Source organism: Talaromyces proteolyticus (genome assembly GCF_021365285.1).
Source record: "Talaromyces proteolyticus strain PMI_201 chromosome Unknown BGW36scaffold_16, whole genome shotgun sequence".
Classification (NCBI taxonomy): domain Eukaryota; kingdom Fungi; phylum Ascomycota; class Eurotiomycetes; order Eurotiales; family Trichocomaceae; genus Talaromyces; species Talaromyces proteolyticus.
Window position 1 is genome coordinate 695737 of NW_025764292.1, and position 20550 is coordinate 716286.

Consider the following 20550-nt stretch of genomic DNA (forward strand, 5'->3'; position numbering starts at 1 on the left):
GAAAAAAATACTCGTATGATCCAGATCTTACATGAAACTATTCACAGGCCGTCACTTTTCTTGCGCGTCGTTGAATGGGAGAGAGGTTTCCACTTTGGGAAGGCGAGCGGGACCAGTCCTCGCATTGCTGGCGAATAGACGGGCAGGACAATCGGTGTGTGGGACCTACCTGAACTCTGGTGGCCAATGGGAGAGCTCCTTCTATAAACGGCTAGCGTCAAGATCCTCCCAGTATTCTATGAAGTGATGTAATCAAGTCTTGTGGATACAGGAATGGGCAAATTACCGCTTGAATAAGAACATGCAAAGGCTTACTTCTTTCCTACATCCAAGAGGAGTTTATAGGTCTGAGAATGAAAGACTGAGCCGGGAGCTTGATTCAAATGACAGTAACCACAGTCAATTCAGACGCGTCACTCTATCTAAATGTATGGCTATTGGGCTGCTTCGGCCGTGGCAGCAAATGCAAATACACTTCCACGCGGCTCAAATACTTTTCGTGGGGAGGTCACTGGTATCGATTCCGCTGTTTCTTCATTAGGATAGCCCCAAGCGCCACCTCCAGGCCTAATCACAAGTTAGCAGCTAACTACTGCTCAATATGTAACTGTCCGTCCTAGGGATAAATCACTTACGTATGAATAATGATACGTTCTCCAGGCTGCACATCAAGCTCCATCTTGCCTCCAATGTTAATCGTACGCTCGGAGCCGTCGACTTCCTTTCGGATATACAGGTTCAGCCCTGGTTGACCAGCTTCACCATCTGCCATGCCATAAGGACGAGTGACACGCCTCTCACTAAGCATTGAAACCGACAAGGGGACTCTGAATTCAAGCTCTCTAATGGATCCGTCACCACCGTTGAACTTACCTTTTCCACCAGAGTCTTTGCGGATTGAGAATTGCCGCAAAATTACTGGGTATCGCAACTCATAAACCTCAGCATCGGTGATACGAGTGTTGGTCATGTGGCAATGAACTGCAGAGGTACCCTGCCATGAAGGGCCAGCACCTGATCCACCACAAATGGTTTCGCCTACACCAAATCCGGGTACTTCGTTGCCATCTTTGTCCTGCCCTCCCATCCCGAAGGATATGATATTGCAACAGCCTTGTGATGCGGCACAGGCATTGAAAGCGCCTAGAACAACATCTGTGATGCGCTGTGAAGTGATAGGATTTCCTGCACAAACAGCTGCCATTCCAGATGGATTGAGAAGAGTTCCACTCGGAATAATCACATTGCACGGCGCCAGACATCCCTGGTTTAGGGGTATATCGACATTTATCAAGCACCGCAGCGAGTATATGATTGCCGAATGTGCAATAGCTTTGGGCGCATTCAAACAGTTGAAGGTCTCACGGCCAGTGCCGGTAAAGTCAAAGTCGGCAGACCCAGTCTCATTATCTATTCGGATTTCCAGTCGGATTTCTGTTCCATCGTCCATGAAATCTGAAAATCTCAATGGTTTTCCTCCGGTTTGTTTCCCAATTGTTTTGAGATATTCACGAACGGCAACTTCGGCATTATCTTTGATGCCGTCCATGTAAAAGTGCACCACTTTCAAAGAATTTTCGTCAACCAGGCCGCGAAGAAGCTGCGCTCCCTTTTGATTCGCTGCTATTGCTGCTTTCAAATCGGAAACATTGTCATTCCACGTACGAGTGCCACTACATCCTGCATATGAAGCTGGCTCGTCATACAAGAACTTGCGTACAATGTCTTCGTTGAAGCGATCTTCAGAAACAATTTTGAAGCCCATAGTCATAGCGCCCTCTTCATACAGCATTTTGCTATTTGAGGGCATTGAGCCTGGTTGAATACCTCCGATCTCGGCTGTTAATTATATTAGCTGCCAATAATGTTCGGAGGTTGTTCAGTTCGCTCACCATGGTGACCTCTCGAAGCCACATAAAATATTATTTCCTTTCCGTCTGTATCCCACACAGGTGTTATTATTGTGATATCTGGTAAATGAGTCCCTCCTGCCAAAGGATGGTTGGTACAGATGTGGTCGCCAGGCCGTAATTTGCCTGAGTATTGTTCATGTTGATACCGAACGGCGTATTCCATGCCTACATAGTGTCAGCCAAAAATGAACGTGTTCTCTACAGATGATATTGAACTGGTAGTAAAGCTTACTTCCAAGGTGAACAGGAACATTAGGTGCATTAGCCACCAGTTTTCCATCGGGAGAGAAGACAGCACATGAGAAATCAAGCCGCTCCTTGATATTTGTCGATACGGACGTCTTTTGAAACATACGGCTCATTTGATCTGCTACCGACATGAAGCGATAGCCAAAAACAGAAAGACGAATTGGGTCAACAACGAGAGTGGACTCCCCGCTATCTTCACGCTTCTTCTTCGGAGGCACGTTCAATATAACGTGTCGTGACAGAATTTTTGCAGTTGCATGCGGCTCAACAACAATTGTTTGCGTTTTGTCAATAATCATGGCAGGTCCACTGATATGGCTACCGGGACTCAAATTATCCAAAAAGAAAACAGGAGTAGTGACATATCCGACGCCAGAGAAGCACACCGTGGTAGAATCGTCCTCCTTCTCCTTGCCCACAGATACCATTTTAGTAGCCTTTAACTCGGCCTGTGGTGCTTCCGCAGGAACTGATAACGATTTGCCAACCCCACGCACTCTAACATCCTCTACTACGATGGGACGACCCGGGAATGTAAAAGAGAACTCTCTTTTATGTTCTCGAATGAAAGCCTCGGCAAAATTGCCATCCTCTGGATCTAGAATCATAAGCAGGTTGTCGGTTCCCTGGTAACGTAAATTCAGATATACTTCGTGATGGATTTGCTCTTTAGGGATTTTTTCAGCCTCCAGTTCTGTCTGCACTTTAGTCTTGAGGATTTCGATACGGTCACGGAGGACTATTAACGAATTTTCATCTAGGAATCCCGAAGCCGGCTCCTGAGCCTCGTGGACAACATCTGCCAATGCCATTCCGTATGCAGAAAGAATAGACGAGTAGCGATGGATAATAACAGTTTGAATTGATAAAGACGAAGCAATAGCACAAGCGTGCTGGCCTCCAGCGCCCCCAAAACAAGCCAAATTATGGGCAGAAGTTTCGTATCCACGAGCTTCCGTAAGTGCCCTAATTGGCTTTGCCATTGATTCATTGGCAACTTCAATGAAACCGAGAGCAATTTCTTCCGCCGATTTTGACTGACCAGTCTCTTCGTTGATCTGTTGTGCGAGCTCAGCGAATTTCTTTCGAGTGATCTCCACATCAAGCGGCTCGTTCTCATTGGGTCCAAAGATTTTGGGGAAATATTCAGGGAGAAGCCTGCCTAGGAACAAATTTGCGTCTGTCACTGTCAGTGGGCCACCTTTTCTGTAGCAGGAAGGTCCAGGGTGAGCTCCAGCAGAATCGGGACCCACTACAAAAAGACCATGTCTCCAGAATAATATGCTACCACCTCCAGCGGCAACGGTGTTGATGTCAAGTTGAGGGGCCATGATTGTCACGCCAGCAGTAGTATTCTCGAATGTGTGTTCGAACTTTCCATCGTATCGCGACACATCAGTACTTGTACCTCCCATATCAAATCTAATACTATAAGCACTATTGCCTTATTACAACGAAAAATCATTGACTTACCCTATGACAGGAGTGCCGTCTGCCGGGTCAAAAGATGTACGCGCATGTCCCACGACACCACCGGCTGGTCCCGAAAGAATAGCTCGAAGCCCAGAAAATCTAGAAAAGTCAGTTATCAATCCCTTTGCTTCTAAGAGATTTCTCACTTCTCAAAGTTGACTAAACCACCATCACTCTGCATAAATTCGCATCGAGTTTCATTAGACCGAAGACCATCTTTGAACCCAGATCGGAATCCATCAATATACCGTCGAATTACAGGAGTCAGATAAGCATCAGCGGTGGCCGAAGCGCCTCGAGATGTCATTTTTATCATTGGAAGAAGCTGGCTCGAGAGTGATATATTCGGAAATCCAATCTCCTTTGCAATGCGTTCTACAGCCAGCTCATGATCTTGATTGCGGTCAGTGGGGCTATAATGCTAGAAGATCATCTAGTGACTTACCTTGGAATGTATACGAATGCACCAACACAACTGCGATTGAGCGATAGCCCTTGTCATATAATATTTGCAAGTCGTTCCGAACCTTGGCTTCATCTATCTTTTGTAGAACTCGTACTACCTCTCCGCTTACACCACGAGTCAGACCTGGATCCGACTCGAGAGAAGCTGCAAGTCCATTGCGATCCGGGGCTGGGTTTTGCTGGTAATCTTCAATAGTCACTCTTTCATCGACCTCAATCACATCTTCGTATAAAACGTCCGGTCGTCGAATATTGAGATCAAACAGATGAGGCCGGGATTGGTTGCCAATTCTCAGGGCATCTTTGAACCCTTTGGTAGCTAACAAAGCAACCCGGTCACCTTTGCGTTCCAACAGTGCATTTGTTGCAACAGTAGTTCCCATCCGGATGCTAACACTAGAAAAGTCTGTTGTGTTCAGCTTTTGGTTTCGTGGGAAACTTTTGCCTGTCGCCTGTTCTAGGATACGGCGTATACCCTCAATAGGAGCATCGGCATAGTTGGATGGATCTTGAGACAGTAGCTTAACGACAATATCATCCTTTCGTCCACCGATAATCCCAAGGCAGTCAGTAAAAGTACCACCTCGGTCTATTGTTCTCAGTCAGTCGACATTCCAGCTTTTTATTTACAGGAGACCACAAACCAATGGCTATCTTGATATTTAAACCGTCGACGTCGACATCTAGTTTATGAGGAGCCATGATGGTCTGTCACAGAATTTTGACCTCATCAACTACAGGTTGGTGCCAGGGTGTTTTCAACAGCCCCATAAACCACAGTATTATATCTCTCAGGCGGCAGTCGATAGAATTGGGGACTATCGAATGGCTCTTCCGGCGAACCGACCGTGTGTGCAGTAGGCAGGTCGAGTCGAGAAGAGAAACATCCTGGAGTCATCGTATACGAGCGGGCTCAGTGATATCTAGACTCATTCGGCCAAGCCGAAAATGGGGAGCATGCATCATCCCGCGTGTTATCCCAGCCAAGACAGGAGGGTGGAGAAGCGGGGCAATCCGGAAGTTGCTGCACGAATTCGAAGCCATAAAACCCCTGGCAGACGGTGGAACGAGAGTTTAGGTAGTTTAGTGTGGGTGGAGTTTATCGACCGCGTCAAATCTGCTTAATGACGGGGCGGGTCCCCCTCGGCTTCGCTACGACCTTCCCAGAGCCGTCACCTGATAAGGCCGGGAGACTGTCTACATCGCCAGAGTGTCAATGCTCTTGACATGGCAACGCCAGGCAATGGCTTATATCTGCATGGCTGTCTTCAAGACCCGGCTGATGGAGAGCTGTCCAGGGTCTTTGCGAGATTTGACTTTGCAGAGTCACTGCTTTGGTTTTGCTGATTCAATCCAAGAGACCGCGACAGAATGAGTGCAAATAGCGACAAGATGTCAGAGATTACAAAAGAGGGGCCTAAAGACCTGGAAATTGCAAAGGTCGGGGAGGTGGTTGACAATAACCACAGAGAAGACGCAGATGTTGCTGCCAAGTTCTTGCGCGAGCTGGACCCGGCCGTGCTGGCTGAGCCCATCACACCGACTGAGGCTCGCAAGGTGTTGTGGAAAATCGACTTGATCATGATTCCCATGATTATGGTCACTGTGGTCTTGGCCGCTGTCGACAAAGTCATCATCTCCAATGCGGCCATCTACGGGATGAAAACAGATACCCATTTGGTGGGCAATCAGTATTCCTGGGTCGGTTCGATCTTTTATTTTGGATACTTGATAGCTGAATATCCTGCCGCATTTGTCATTCAGCGGTTACCCATCGCCAAATTCTATGCGGCTTGCATCATGGGATGGGCAATCCTCTTGATGTGCACGGCGGCGACTCACAATTTCGCTGGTCTGGCTACAACTCGGTTTATCATGGGCATGCTTGAATCCGTCACTTTTCCGATATCCAGCATCTTAACAGTCATGTGGTGGACTACTAATGAACAGCCTATTAGGGTTGCATTTTGGTTCAACCAGGTAAGAAGACCTGCCATTACACGAGTTACATCACTAATGTTTGAATAGCTGTCTTCCGTCTTTGCCGGTCTTGTGAGCTATGGCATTGGCCATACGACAACTGGTCTCCATCCCTGGCGCCTGTTGTTCCTTGTTTTAGGAGCTTTCACGGTTGTTTGGTCTGTGATGGTCTATATTTTCCTTCCAGATTCACCTGTGAAATGCTGGTATATGTCTGATCGAGAAAAATACGTCTGCCTTGAGCGTGTCAAGGATAACAACACAGGAGTTGAAGATAAAACGATTAAGCTATATCAAGTGCGAGAGTGCCTCGCAGACCCCAAAACCTGGCTCCTCGCGTTATTCTCGCTGGCACAAAACATCCCTAACGGAGGACTAGTAACTTTTGCTGCTATCATTGTCTCCGGACTAGGCTACTCCTCTCTAGTTACAACAGTGCTAGGAATTCCAACAGGAGTGTTAGCCACCGTCTGGCAACTTCTGCTTTCTTTCATTGCTTCACGTTTCCGAAACACGCGCTGCCTAGTCATTGCTCTGTCCAATCTCGTGCCTATGGTCTGTGCCATTCTGATGTGGAAATTACCTCGAGATAACAAGCACGGCCTTTTAGCGGCCTACTATGTCTTCTACACCTACTGGGGCCCGTATGTGCTGTCCACGTCGCTGCCAATGGCTAATACTAGTGGCCACTCCAAAAAGCTGACTATGAATGCTATCTACTTCCTGGCCTACTGTGTCGGGAATATCGTCGGCCCCCAGCTCTTCCGCTCATCTGATGCGCCGGCTTATTCCCATGGATACGAAGGCCTTCTGGCGTGCTTGGTTGTCGCAATTGTCTCTATTTCTGCTTATGGGTTTTTGTGCCATATGGAGAATAGGAGACGTGACCGAGAACACCGTCAACCTACGGAAGTCGCGTTGAATGCGTTCTCCGACCAGACTGATAAGGAGAAGAAGGATTTCAGGTATACTTATTGAAAACTATATTCTACTTTCCAAGCTGATCAGCTTTCCGCGATTGACCACAATGTCAACTGTACACTCTGGCTTTACCAATTAATATTCTGGCTTCTAAATAAGAGTGTTGTCCATGTAATTAAACAGAAATATAGCTAAGTCAATCAAAGTAAATACAGTTTGAAGAACATTCTTATACTCCACACTGGCCAGCAGAACACCATTCTATTTGTAACAATATCAGAGCAGACACCGTGCGTGATTTAATTGGCCGGTAGTATACTACTGTCAGAAATAATATGCGACTATAATACTACAAGAATCCTTCCCAAGGGTTGCACCCTTTTTGGTATAGCGGTTTAAAGTTTGACAACTACTGTGCTTTAGGAAGGCCGGAGCGATGTACACACAAGCACATCCCACGCAGCATCCACCACTTAAACTCAAACCTCCAAGTCTCGGGGCGAAACCCGACAAATCGATTCTACCCCGCACGACAAAATACGTACATGATACATAGTTAGACTAGCTGCTATGTGTGAAACTCCCCACATTCCTTATTTCTTCTAGGCTATGATTTCTTATCTCTTACGTTTAGTCACACTTGTAGCTGCGTACTGATTAGTATCTACTAGCTTCTCTCTGCGCCAAAGGCAGCTTGAGGCGACGCAAGCGAGCACATTCGGGTTTGCAGGATGTTGGTATGATTGCAAGATCTTCCTCTTCCTATGTATTTATAGGGAGATGTTAGTATTTAGAATGGGTGTGACCATCTCCGCTCTACGTTTTGAGTCCAGACAATCAGTTCGCGGGCGCAAATTCCTCTTTTTCCTATTTTGATATTTCAAAATGCACCCTGACACTCAAATCCTCATCGTCGGTGCCGGCGCCTTTGGCACCTCGACGGCCTATCACCTCTCACAGCGAGGCTACAGATCCATCCGCGTGCTCGACCGCTACCCAACGCCATCACGCGAAGCCGCGTCAACTGATATCAGCAAAGTCATTCGCAGCGACTACAATGAACCGCTGTATGCCAAAATGGCTATTGAGTCCATCGAGGCGTGGCGCAGCTGGGACATGTTCAATGGGCTGTACCACGTCCCTGGTTGGATTCTGAGTGCAAATAAGCTCTCAGTCCCGTTCGTCGAAGGCTCATTTGAAACCTCCAAGAAACTCAATGTCCGCGGTCTCGAGCGTCTGACCCCAGATCAGATCCGTGCTCGGCTGCCGCTGGTGACGGGGGGATTGGACGGGTGGAATATCAATGTTTGGAATCCAACGGCCGGGTGGGCGAATGCGGGTGAAGCGTTGCATCAAATGGCCCTGGCGGCGGAGAGAAGTGGTGTCGAGTATGTGACCGGTGACAGGGGGTATGTGCAACAGCTTGTCAATTCGTCAGGGGTTTGCAGGGGCGTAGTTACTCTCGACGGATCGGTGCATAGGGCGGATATTGTTATCATGGCTGCTGGCGCATGGATGCCTAGTCTGATCGATCTCAAGGGCCAGTTGACTGCCAAGGGCCATGCTGTTGCTCACATCCAGATGACTCCCGAAGAGACCCAACGATACGCATCACTCCCCATCCTTGACAATCTTGAACAAAGCTACTTCTTCCCGCCGCAAAAAGATGGTGTGTTCAAAATGGCCCATAGCCAGTTCATCACCAACACCACGACGAGTCCCATATCTGGAATCACGACTTCAATCCCGCACACATTCACGCAATCGCCCGCTGACGATCTGCCGCTGGATATTGAAGCAACGATGCGGAGGAATCTGAAACAGGTGTTTCCAGAGTTGGCACATCGTCCGTTTTGCTATACTCGGCTGTGCTGGGATGCTGATATGGCGGATCGCCATTTCCTTGTTACGCGACATCCCAATCATCAGGGGCTTTATATTGCTACGGGAGGCTCGGCTCACGGGTTCAAGTTTCTGCCGATTATTGGTAAATATGTTGCAGATCTGATAGAGGATAGGCTTGATGCAGAGATTGTGCGTCATTGGCGATGGCGGGCAGGAGAGGATGTTAATACCAAAAACCTGGCGCATTTGGATCCGGAGCTGGAGTTGGATGACCTGGTGGGGTGGCGTGGGAGACGAGTCCGAGAGAGTCAGAGAGACAGTATAGCTAAATTATAGACAGCTACTACCTATATAATTACATGCTAGACACAGTCACATAATAAATGGCAATAAATAGCAGTTCTTGAATACAAAGAGTCTACATCTCATGTCTCCACCTATATTTTACGCCTGTGATTGGCTCTTTTATGCAGTCAATAATTGCATTTACCCCGCATCTCTAAATCTTAATTAAACCAATCATACTATGTCTTAACCTAGGCAATTCCCCGATTGGCCAACCACTCTTTATCAACGCTCCTTTGATTCCAGCCAATCATCGATCAACAAACAAAGATAAGGCCCCTCCTGCTCCTGCCTCGTGAACTTCTCCAGCTTATTCTAGCCTGGGAATAAGATGAGAAAGAAACGCGCTGGTACTGCCTCAAGTCTCAGCTCGACATGCCCTCTACAATTTCACGCTCGAGGTCGGGATGCCGAACCTGTCGCTCGCGCAAGATTAAATGCGATGGTAAGTGCAACTCTCAACTCCTCCCAGACAACAAGCATAAATACAGTGAGTCATGCTTATTTGTTCCAACAGAGCAACGCCCCGTCTGTCGCCATTGCCTCAAGAGCAACGTTGAATGCGTCTATGGGCTACGCCTTGTCTGGCATGAGGAGTCGCTCTCCAAGGGCATGTGTCATGGCCGCCTGGGTGTCTGGTCGAAGAAAGGCCCACTTGGTCGATCAAACCAACAGCAGCGACTTCAGAAGCTAGAATTGAGATCCGAGTGTAGAGTTTTTGATAGGGCCAATGTTCGCTCGACAGAAGAGAAGGATAAGAGGAGTGTAACGTTTTTGAATACGACGGAACATGATGTCAGGGTTTATCTTGAATATGAGGGTTTTGTGGAGAGTAATGAAGATGAGGACCTTTTAAACCTGCGACCACACTGCTCGAAGCCGATAGTCGTCGACCGCCATGGGAAGAATTTCTCAGAAATGAATCGATGTGCTGCAGAATTAGGCCCAGTAGCTCACACACCGTCGTCCTCGTTGAGAAACGCCCCGCACGCATTAGACTATGACTCTGCTTTACTTTCATATTATGAAGCAGTAGTCTGCAGCTCATGCACGCTATTAGATGACGCAAGTCATAATCCATATCGACATTTGATTCTTCCCATGGCCCTACAGTCCGAAGGGCTCTACCACGCCACATTAGCTGTCTCTGCGCAAATCCTAGGCCTTGCAGAGCCCAAGTACCGATTCGCCGCTCTCAATCATGGACATCAAGCATTAAAATGCCTGATAGTCACCCTCAAACGCGGGAAATGGTCTAACGCGGAAATAGATGAGATATTAGGCCTTGCCTTGATGCTATGCTGGTTCGAAATCACGGATGGCTGCCGTCCGTCTTGGGTTATGCACCTGAATGGAATCCATGCCTTGATAATTCGATACCCGCAATTGTTCAAACGCAGCACATCTGGTTTGTATCGTTTCTTTAATCGCTACTTTTCCTTTCATGTGGTTCTGGCTCGCACGGCTTTTCGGGTCGAGGATGATCTTTCATTGCCGAATGCAGTGTCGGACTCGTCTAGTCTAGCAGTTCTCCATAACGTCTTGCGCGATAGTTCATCAATATATCACGGCGGGGATGCAGCTTGTATTGAGGAGAATCAATTGTGGCATTCAACTTCAGAACTGAAAAATTACGAAAATTCCATTTCAATATCCGAATCAACTGACTTCCTATCCTTCACCATGCCACTTGAAGACCTGGACCAGATCGACTCGTACATGGGCTTCAGTAACTCGCTTCTCCTACTAATCAACGAGATCGCCGATCTTGCCTGGAAGTATCCATCGAAAGTTGAGATAGATTCCGACATAATTTCCATTCGCAAAAAGGTCCAACTACTACGAAATTCCCTCTCAAATTTACAACAAACGCCGCCACCATTATGCACAAACATCAACTTTGAAGAATATCCCAAAAACATAGAAAATCCGACAGATTTGTACACACGCACAGTATCCGAGTTTGAAGCCATCGCAGAAGCAAACCGTATCGGCGCTGTTCTTCTCCTCCACGAAGTCTGCTCATCGCGCCTTCAAAGACCAGACGTATTCGGTAGCGATGGGGCAGACACCAAATCAGACTCCGTTCGACGAATACTCGAAATAATGCTTGAAAACATCAACCGCATGAATCGCACAGCAGCTCTCCCGCTTTGGCCGCTATTTCTTGCTGGATGTTGTGCAACTTCAGAGGAAGATCGGATTATAGTATTGAGGATATTCGAAGAGACTGAAAAGCCGAAAAGATTTGGTGTGAGTTTTCTCCTCCATAATTCTTAGTGTTTTATATGTACTAATTGGTATACCTAGAATATCACTCCAGCCAGAGAAGTCGTCGAGATGATCTGGCGCCAACGAGATCTCAGCGTGCAAGATGACCGTAAGAGACGACTGTCAGCTGCGGCGCGGCGCTTCGGGACTGTAAATTCCACGAAATCTAGCTACAATAGGCCAGGAGCGTCATCCACGTGTCAAAGTCAATACTCCCAGAGCACTGCTCGACGGTGTGGAGGGATGTTCGAGTGGGAGCGTGCAATGTCGATGATGGGAGGGTTGAAGCTGAGCCTTACTTGACTTACACGATGAGGCATACCACAACTTCAACTATGTGAATCTCGAAACTCCGCTACTACATGCATACTGACATACTATTATATATGCAAATGTAATATGACTGTCAAATTTCTACAATTGTCAATAATAATATACCTTGAAACGCGTCACCATCAAACACGGTCATGTCCATCATTACTCGTCCACGCAAACACCGACATTTGTCTTTCCCCCCTCTCCCTCTCCCTCTCACCTCTCGGAAACACTTCTGTCGTCGTCTCTGTCAGCGAATGTCGACTCTCTTCATCCACTTTCACTACAATATCCGTCTTCACCGTCACACTACCACCGCCAATCGTCCTTCTAGACGACGACGGTTTAATGCTATTTCGTGGTAAAAGCGGTATATCTCGGGCACGAACAGCGAAGGAGTCCTCGTTCTCGTGACGAATCCTCTCGTTGACAAAGTTCTTCTCATCCTCGGTTTCAATCTCCGGTATCGACACGAGTATGTCGTCGGAATCGTGCGAAGGGCCGGTTCGGGCTTTACCTCTGCGGTTGTTGGAGTTGCTGTTGCTGTTTTCGTTGTTGCTGGAGTGTGAGCGGCTCCAGGGATATCCGCCGTATCGACCCTCGCGGCGCATATCGACGAAGCTGCGAAGGAAGAGGCGGATGACGGGTGCGCAGGTTGCGATTAGAATGCTGTAGTTCTCGATTCTGGAACTAGTCAGTTTGGATGCGGTTGTTTGGAAAGGGCGAACGTACTTGACCCAGAGAACGAATGAGACAATATTATCTAAATCGGGTCAGTAAAGTGATATCAGGTCCATGCGAATCGATTCGTCTTACAGGTGAAATCAGCTCTGTCGCCTAGCGATTTAAGCAGCTAGTCGTATCTATCAGCGATCGATTCAACCAAGTTCATGTACAGCTCGAAACTCACATAAGTCTTGACAATAGAGGCTGCTCCAGATAGGAAAAGAGGCCTAGAGATATCAGCCTGCTGAAGCTGACAAACAGAAAACATCAGTCATACCCACAGAGCGTCATCGTCTGCCATATCCGACGCGACCTGACACTTGAATTGATTTTCTTAAACTGCGCCCAGAACGACACGCCGGGGTTCCGTTCGAGGGTCTGAATAAAGAACTGCCATAGCTCAAAGGCCGCCAGGCAGCCTAGGTACAGGTCGATGACAGTGTTAAATCCTATATTATCTATTCAGTCGAGACTTCACCTCGCAGAAGTGGTAAAACAGCTTACCTCCTTGCACAAATCCGATGGTAGTCTGCACCTTTGGCGATTGGCATACCACCGATCCATCAGTCGGAAGAGGATCCCACATATAATGAAAGTACTTTGTTCGATCGGCCTATACAGTAATGCCGTGGTTAGGAGTGAACGAGCAGTCAGACGGGAGATGTGTGACTCACAGCCCGGTACGGATTCGGACCGCATTGAACCACAATCTGAACGATTGTGATCGAGTTAACGACGATTTGCACAATCATGCAGATGATAATGGAAATGCGGAGTCGGCGATTGCTATTCGCGAAGCACGATAATAGAAACCACATCATTCCAGTCCGTGATATCATAGCCGCGGCAACAGCTAGGGGATACATTAGCGTAATACTTTCTATTCGTGGCAGTATATTGGACTATACCAGCTGGCTGGGAGGCGAAATCCCACTTTAGCGACATCACTCTCTGCTCTGGAGTCAAATAGAAGAAATGTCGACCGAGGCCCCAAATGTAACTATCAAGCTGAATCAGTCAAGAAACCGAATCTGGTGTGTTGATATATACCTGTGTTGTATCAATGTCATATGCAGGACATCAGCCGCATATCCAAACACAAAGAACCCATCTTCTAGTCCCCAGACTCTGCCAGGCGCAGAGACTTGTGGTAGTGCCCATCGAACCCATGCTTTCATTGCCAGTCTGAAAATCAGCACAACGCCGACAAGACCTGTTAATGCCTGTATATACAATATTAGACAAGACACGCCGTGTGGGTGTATACCAACATACCCAACAAGCCCTAAATGTGTCGGTTCCTTCTGAGGTTAGCAATACTCGGGAAGATCACTGCCGACGGACACACTTACCGATATTGATATCGCCTTCGTTGGGGGGAGGGATGTCCATCTTATCGCAGCCGGTGCAGTCCTGGGTAATACAAGAGCAGATATTGTGTCAAGTCGAAGCTCAGTTCAGTATACGACTCGTGGTTTGAATGTGATAGCGGAATATCGTGCTCATTTATTTACATCGGGCATGAAGCTTGTCGACAGGGATATCCACGGAACACAACCTAAGATAGGAAGATATTTAACCTGAAGATGCAGCTGCGGGGTGGTTCTCCATGAAAACGAGTGCGAAAGATCGAATTTGATATCGCGATGTGTTCTATTTTATCTACAGACGACTAGAGTTCAAGAAAAACGAAGGGAGAACCTTGACCAAAGCCCTGTCTGGAAAAGACTGCAAGAGAAAAGTAACGCAGTGGTCTGTGCTATTCCACAGGACAGACTCGACGGGCTTCTCCGGAGCAGTAATGGGGTATTTGGGTAGAGTCTAATTCTGCCGATTCGAGTGATGTTCCTGCAGGAGATCATAAAACATTACAGAACGCGATATGTCGCGGTAAGCATCACTCAGAACCATCACATAAGTTTGGTAGGAAGACAACGAATAGCATGCATCACAAATTCTAATTAGCAGATCGCTTATTGTATGGAATTTTGGAAGGTCGGCCTAATTTTTCTTGTTTCTTGTTTCTTTTGTTTTTCTTCGTGCAACAGTGATCGGAGAAAGTAGCGTGGACTTTTTTGCCTTGCAGAGCTCATTCGGCAGAGACCTCGCACAAACTCCAGTATCCATATTTCCTGTATTGAGCCAATCTGCTCTGAGAGTCGGAGTCTGCGCCGACGTGAGGAATGTTAGCCCAGCAAGGAGTGCGTGCTTGGCAGATGCAAGGGAGGAAGTGATGATTCTCAAGAGTCGATCTCGTGACGCTACGAAATCTGGGTCTGCCAACACGTAGTAGCATTACCGATTAGGATAGATCAGCTATTGCTATCTAGTTAGCTATTCGGCTATTCAGTAAAAGGCATTATCATTGGCACTATTAAGTCAGCTGTAACTGGCGACGTCGCTTGTCACTCAAAAAAGCAGTGATGTGTTGAGTAAATCCCGGACAGCCCGGTTAGATCGAGCCGGACCGATCAAGGGATGTGTCATACAGCAACACGCCAATCCCACAAACTAGGCGAATCAAACGCTACGGGGGGAGAGAAAGAAATTCCGCGTCAGTCAGAAAATCAAAATAATATAGAAAGTTGGCTAGCAGGCAGATAGGGCTCTCTAGTACTGCAAAGACAGGCGAAAGGCTTGAATTTCGGAGGCTTCGGAGGTCCAAACACAGGCACAAACTGAGAATCTGCAGAGGGCTCTGTGAACTGCCGATAGTGTGGATGATCCCTTGCAGATCTCACTACGTGTCTTTTTTTCTTTTTTTGTGTGTGTGTCTAAACTCACATCGCACATTTTAATTGGTTTCCAACGACAAGTTAGTTTAAGATAGTTGGAGATCGATTTTAAATTCTAGCTTCATGGATGTGTTGTTAATGCATGAATTATTGCATGGTTCTCAACAAGACGAACTATATTCCAGGCAGAATATTAATTACATCGGCTCATCCTTCCGAATAAATTCTGAGTTCGTGTCTGTCACATTCGACATAGATACTTTGAACTTTAAATTTTCGGGTCACAATTAGGGCTTCACCAACCATGCTACTGTGAACAGCGGGATTCTAGTAGCAAGCAACAAAAGTCACGCCAATCACATTCACTGATGTGAAATAATCCAGGAAAATGTATTCGTATTTTTCTTGTAAAGATCATATCATGGATCACATCGTATAATCAATTCGTGAAAAATAAGCTATAATTTCCTCATCTCAATCAACCCCTCTCCGACCTCAGGATACGATTCGAAAGTCACTTTAAGACCACTCAGTGCAGCCAGTCGCTTCCATTCCGCGCTGGCTCGCAATCTCCCACCGTACAACGTAATCATCGTCGCATGCATCTTGCCATAATTCTTGTTCTTGGTGAACTCATGAATGAGTAGCCTCGAATACGGCGCCATCGCCCGCGAGACTTTCTGCATAAGCTCTAGAGCGTCTAGATCGGGCAAATTATGGAATATATGGGTTAGTGAATAATTCAAAGCACCCTGTACAGGCTGCGGGGTGTCTGTCTTGAAGTTCCACTCCATTTGTGTCACCCCAGGCACACTTCCAATATCTGGGTTGAACTCCTGTAACACCAATGCAGATGCTGGGAGATTAGGATAGGCTTCCTTAAGTTCTAACAGCATTTCTCCTCGACCACCACCAATATCAACCATGGCAACGGGACTCTCTCTTCCCGACACTGCGGTGTCGAGATCATAGCCAAAGGATTTGACGCGCCCTGGCATCTTACCGAACTTACCAAATTTGCCCTCCATGAATTGGTTGAAGCTGTCCATGCGGCCCTGACGAGCCATGATAGAGTATGTATGCTCTTTAGCTAGCTCAGTCTCACCCAGTAGCTGGTATCCATACTGCGTTGGGGTTCCCAGCTCTTTGAATGGGTATTCAAAGTTGCTGTCCACTAACTTCCGCATCAAAAAGGCGGCAGCAAAGAGAGGCTCGGTTGTGCTAGTCAACTAATCAGTTTTCACTTTATGGAAAACAGCGAAAGGAGTATAGTTGTACAAATGCAGAGCTCCATGCTGGGCTGATGGCATGTGAACCATGTGCTGTGTGATGCTATTTGCTGCGTAGATATCATCTTCGACCAGCTCAACCAGGCCAATTCCAGCCATGGCAAAAAGGGTGTCATCTTTGAACGTTAGAACATCTTCATGCACACGTGTTTGATCGTTGCAGCATACGTGTCAGCTGGGAGCCTATTAGAGTCAGCATTGCTTTCATGAGTGTCTGTCTGTACAGAGATGCATACATAGTGGAGCACATTCCTTGTCCTGGGCGCTCCGCCTGTGATTACACGCATCAGTGATCTCCTGCGACGACGCGAGCTTGCCTATCTCAACGAGAGTGCTGAAAAGATTAAAATAAATCGCAACAGGGACGAAACCCAGTGCTGCAGGCTAGAGACGCGTAAGTCGAGGAATAACAGAGAGTCTAGACAGCCGACTCACAGCAGTGACTGTTGACGCGAGAACTGCGCCGGGGGGTGGTGAGTTGGGCATTGTTGCTAAACTCATAATCTTAATCAGTTGCTGACCAAACTCTGATTATTCGGTTGCTACACGTCTCTTATGAAACTCCGAGCAGACTCTCTGTATGGACCGAGCGTGTTCGAGACTTCGAGGATATCCTTGCCAAGGGAGCCGCGTGGCATTATGCAAGGGGTATCACCACGCGAAGACTTCTGACTTCGAAGTTCATGTTGACAAATCTTGGACGGGCTTGATTCCCTAATGATCAGTAGTAAACTAATTTTTTAGTCCATAGCCCGATTGATTAAGCGTATCAGACAAAGGCCTTGGGCGTGGTTGGATATTCTCGCAAATTCCCATCCACTCACGATGATCGCTCTCAAGCTCAAGAACGCGACTCCCAGCTGAAAAAGGCTAAAGTTAAGATACCATCCTTCGCCTCAATTTTCGAAATTAGCCCGGTGATGGGGGCGTCGATCCGGCATATGTGATAGGTCAATCAAGGGCGCTCCCAGCCCTCCGCAGCATCGGTTCTGGGGGGATCTTTGTTGGTCCACTCGGAAATCCTCCAGCAGCATCTTATCCTGATCCTGGCTAATTTCAGGCCCTGAATCGCGACTATCGATTCTGTGGCAATAATCATCCCACCTTTTTGGTACGCGTCGTCATGGTGTCCAAGTTCCGCTAGTTGGTCGGAGTCCGGTCTGTCCATACTCCATTGTCGTATCACAGCACAGGCCACCCAACAACAACATGATTTTCGTACATTTGTCATATCAAAGACGCATGGGCAGAAGTTCTAATTCCTGAGTCAGTAAATTCTTGGCAAGCATATTTCCTATGTTTAGACTGCGGTGATTGGCTGCACTCGGAGATAGGCAGACCAAACGATGGACAGAAAATTCAACATGCATATACCCTGTACTACAACCGTCATCGCAGGGACGAGGCATATAAGTCTGGAATAGACTTTAACCGGGGCCAACTTCGCGCATCAGCCCAGTAGGAACCCAGTTAGTCCTGAACATCCCAACATGCTACGATGATACGACCTCTTCGTATACGAATGGAAGGACATGTTAGCGTCCCAGCCCAGAGCCGCGTCTAGATGGTTCACTTCACGCCAAAGTTTGTGAAACTTTGCGAAGCTTTTTTCCCTGTCATTTTTTCCCCGTTTTCTGATAAATCGACGCTGTCACGACTCGCATTAGTCGTGACATATCTCGCTTTGATCGATCTCTCTCCGCAGATTGGCCCATATCCACTGTCGGAGAAAAGCCATGTGGCATCGGGCGAACTGATTTGGACGCATATATCCCTTGCCATGTGGTTTTTGCTGGAATAAATATCGCTGATCCCTTGTTGTTCTCGCCCATCTGCTATCCAAGAGACTTATCCAATATCCTCCGCATTGGTCCAGATCAGCTGATGGCAAGGAAGACTTCCTGCTTGGATAGTTGTACTAGATAGTCATACGGTGGTCGCGTCTCTTGCACATTCACTGTTCACCTCTTCATCCGTTGTCAACACATTCCCCGGTACATATTACTTGTTCTCCGACGCCATGGCAAACAAATTATCTGGGACCAAGGCCGACTACACAAGTCCTCGAATCAGCCAGAGTGCGCTACCGGAAGATGCTGAGCTTAGTGAATGGCAAGCTGCTCACAGCGTCCAGTGTCACGATGCAGTCGCAATGACGAACCCTCGGCACTGGAGCCTCGCTAAAAAGCGATTGGTGTTTGCTGCATTGATCTCCAGTTCGCTGCTTGCTGATGGGTATGACGATGTCCGTCCTCTCCAATAAAGTTTAATTTACTGACACTGGCTTGTAGAGGAATGACATGGGGTGCAACGCTGGTCGTCACCCAGGCTATGCAGTGGAACATCAGCGTGGATCATTCCTCAACCAGTTTGAACTATGGCATTCTGCTTCAAGGATTTGGCGGTATTTTTGCTGTACCGCTCATTGAAGCTTACGGGAGGTAAGAAAACTCATATTCAAAGATCTCGATTCAATTTTTTTCTGATTCAATGTCAGGCTTCCGGTGTGGTTTTGGAGTCAGGTAATTACCATGTTCATGGTTCTTGGAGCAACGCTATCTACATCATGGAGCGTTTTCACTACTTTTCGATCGCTTCAAGGCTTGTTTGGCACTGTTCCCCAAGTCGTCGGGCTCCCCATAATCTACGATATGTACGAACCAGAAGACTGGCCTCGTATGATCAACATCTGGTACACTCTAGTCCACCATAATACCACGATATAATCTAACCTTCCACAGGGGAACCACCTTTCTTGTCGGACCATTCATCGGACCTGCACTCGCAGGCTACATCCTCGATGGCAGCCACAACAAATGGGACATCTCCTTTGCAGCCCTGACAGCACTCTACGGCTTTTCCACTCTCCTTATAATCCTCTTCGGATACGAGACCTACCACGCAAAACGACTTGCCTTCCCCCATTCATTCCGGTCTCGGGTCTACTCGCTTTTCGGCATCGGCAATACCAAGCTCCCCAAATGCGCCACACTAGCTACTGAGTCTAAAACACTACTCAGGCTCATTTTCAGACCCCCTCTCCTTCTCCCTGGCATTGCCACAATGATCAATTTCTGCTGGCCGATCGGAATCACCACGACAGTCGACACATTTCTCCATTCCCCGCCCTACCTCTTCAACACCGTGCAAGCCTCCTCCATGCGTTTTGCTGGTGTCATTGGGGCGCTAAGCGGTACATCCCCTTCCCATTAATCGCAAATCACAACATGTATATAAATCTAACTTGTAATCCTCAGGATATGTCTTTGGCTACTTCTTCAACGACTGGATCTACAACCACCACCTCCGCCATCACCACCCCGACACCGCTCACCAGAAAGACCCGGAAAACGCCCGATCCGAAAACGACAGCGAGCACAGCGGTTCCATCAGATTGTCCTCCTCCTGGCGTGCCGAGTACCGACTGCACGGCGTCTGGTTCCCCATCGCCTGTCTGGCCCTAGGCCTCGTCGTATACGGTCTAACGCTTAACTTCGCCAAGCACTGGATCGGGCTTGCGTTTGGCTGGATAATGGTAAATCTAGGCATGATTGCGACGACAGTGTAAGTAGCTACCATCACAGGTAGTATACTATACTTGTGTACATCTGCTAATATCTTTGTTTTAAAAAAGGGCAATAACGGCCTACGCCCTGGAAAAATTCCCCTCGCATTCGACCTCCGTCAGCGCGATTATTAATATGTGGCGCACCTGTGGCGGCTTTTCGGTTGCTTATTTTCAGGACGAGTGGATTAAGAGGAATGGCGTGGGTGTGGTGTTTGGTATACAGGCGGCGGTGGTTGTGGCGGGGCTGTTTGTGACTATTGTCCCGATAATGGTATTGGCGAGGAGGAAGTAGAAGATACTGCGCTGTAAGGGTGGCCAAGTGGGTGTTTTGATGTGGAAGACGAGGATGGTGGTGTATATAGTTTGTCGTTTGAGGGGGCTGACTTCATCTTGTAATTTATTCAGGGCTGTGATGGGCATGTATATGAATTGACGTGAATTAGACTATTGAAATA

At 47.5% G+C, this 20550-nt stretch overlaps 7 protein-coding genes across 7 annotated transcripts; 4 read left to right on the forward strand and 3 right to left on the reverse strand.

Moving 5' to 3' along the window:
- Nucleotides 1–368: 368 nt before the first annotated feature.
- On the reverse strand, nt 369–5172 carry BGW36DRAFT_78436 (putative 5-oxoprolinase). The gene is made up of 8 exons (XM_046222586.1): nt 4745–5172; nt 4081–4689; nt 3782–4028; nt 3636–3734; nt 2146–3584; nt 1893–2078; nt 636–1839; nt 369–567 (listed from the first exon to the last, which is right to left on the reverse strand). The coding sequence occupies exons 1-8, from the start codon at nt 4800–4802 to the stop codon at nt 435–437; spliced, it is 3975 nt and encodes a 1324-aa protein (XP_046065608.1). The 5' UTR covers nt 4803–5172; the 3' UTR covers nt 369–434.
- Nucleotides 5173–5492: 320 nt separating this feature from the next.
- Nucleotides 5493–7058, forward strand: BGW36DRAFT_402187 (putative allantoate permease; the record flags this gene model as incomplete). The annotated part of the gene is made up of 2 exons (XM_046218838.1): nt 5493–6080; nt 6129–7058. The coding sequence occupies 2 exons, from the start codon at nt 5493–5495 to the stop codon at nt 7056–7058; spliced, it is 1518 nt and encodes a 505-aa protein (XP_046065609.1).
- Nucleotides 7059–7828: 770 nt separating this feature from the next.
- Nucleotides 7829–9182, forward strand: BGW36DRAFT_442442 (putative fructosyl amino acid oxidase; the record flags this gene model as incomplete). The annotated part of the gene is made up of 1 exon (XM_046221579.1): nt 7829–9182. The coding sequence occupies exon 1, from the start codon at nt 7887–7889 to the stop codon at nt 9180–9182; it is 1296 nt and encodes a 431-aa protein (XP_046065610.1). The 5' UTR covers nt 7829–7886.
- A 157-nt stretch (nt 9183–9339) lies between these two features.
- On the forward strand, nt 9340–11850 carry BGW36DRAFT_442452 (fungal-specific transcription factor domain-containing protein). Its single transcript, XM_046221580.1, has 5 exons — nt 9340–9636; nt 9709–10023; nt 10135–10694; nt 10899–11444; nt 11502–11850. Exons 1-5 carry the CDS (start codon nt 9567–9569, stop codon nt 11763–11765), a joined length of 1755 nt encoding a protein of 584 aa, XP_046065611.1. The 5' UTR covers nt 9340–9566; the 3' UTR covers nt 11766–11850.
- A 67-nt stretch (nt 11851–11917) lies between these two features.
- Nucleotides 11918–13895, reverse strand: BGW36DRAFT_433950 (uncharacterized protein; the record flags this gene model as incomplete). The annotated part of the gene is made up of 11 exons (XM_046221344.1): nt 11918–12461; nt 12510–12540; nt 12594–12630; nt 12688–12730; nt 12781–12952; nt 13008–13116; nt 13178–13356; nt 13412–13503; nt 13554–13726; nt 13779–13804; nt 13856–13895. The coding sequence occupies 11 exons, from the start codon at nt 13893–13895 to the stop codon at nt 11918–11920; spliced, it is 1446 nt and encodes a 481-aa protein (XP_046065612.1).
- A 1801-nt stretch (nt 13896–15696) lies between these two features.
- On the reverse strand, nt 15697–17013 carry BGW36DRAFT_433951 (putative O-methyltransferase; the record flags this gene model as incomplete). Its single annotated transcript, XM_046221345.1, has 5 exons — nt 15697–16459; nt 16517–16643; nt 16696–16710; nt 16764–16911; nt 16963–17013. The coding sequence occupies 5 exons, from the start codon at nt 17011–17013 to the stop codon at nt 15697–15699; spliced, it is 1104 nt and encodes a 367-aa protein (XP_046065613.1).
- A 1600-nt stretch (nt 17014–18613) lies between these two features.
- On the forward strand, nt 18614–20513 carry BGW36DRAFT_352625 (putative MFS transporter). The gene is made up of 6 exons (XM_046213390.1): nt 18614–18762; nt 18819–18968; nt 19025–19219; nt 19269–19720; nt 19785–20091; nt 20162–20513. Exons 1-6 carry the CDS (start codon nt 18680–18682, stop codon nt 20385–20387), a joined length of 1413 nt encoding a protein of 470 aa, XP_046065614.1. The 5' UTR covers nt 18614–18679; the 3' UTR covers nt 20388–20513.
- The last annotated feature ends 37 nt before the right edge of the window (nt 20514–20550 follow it).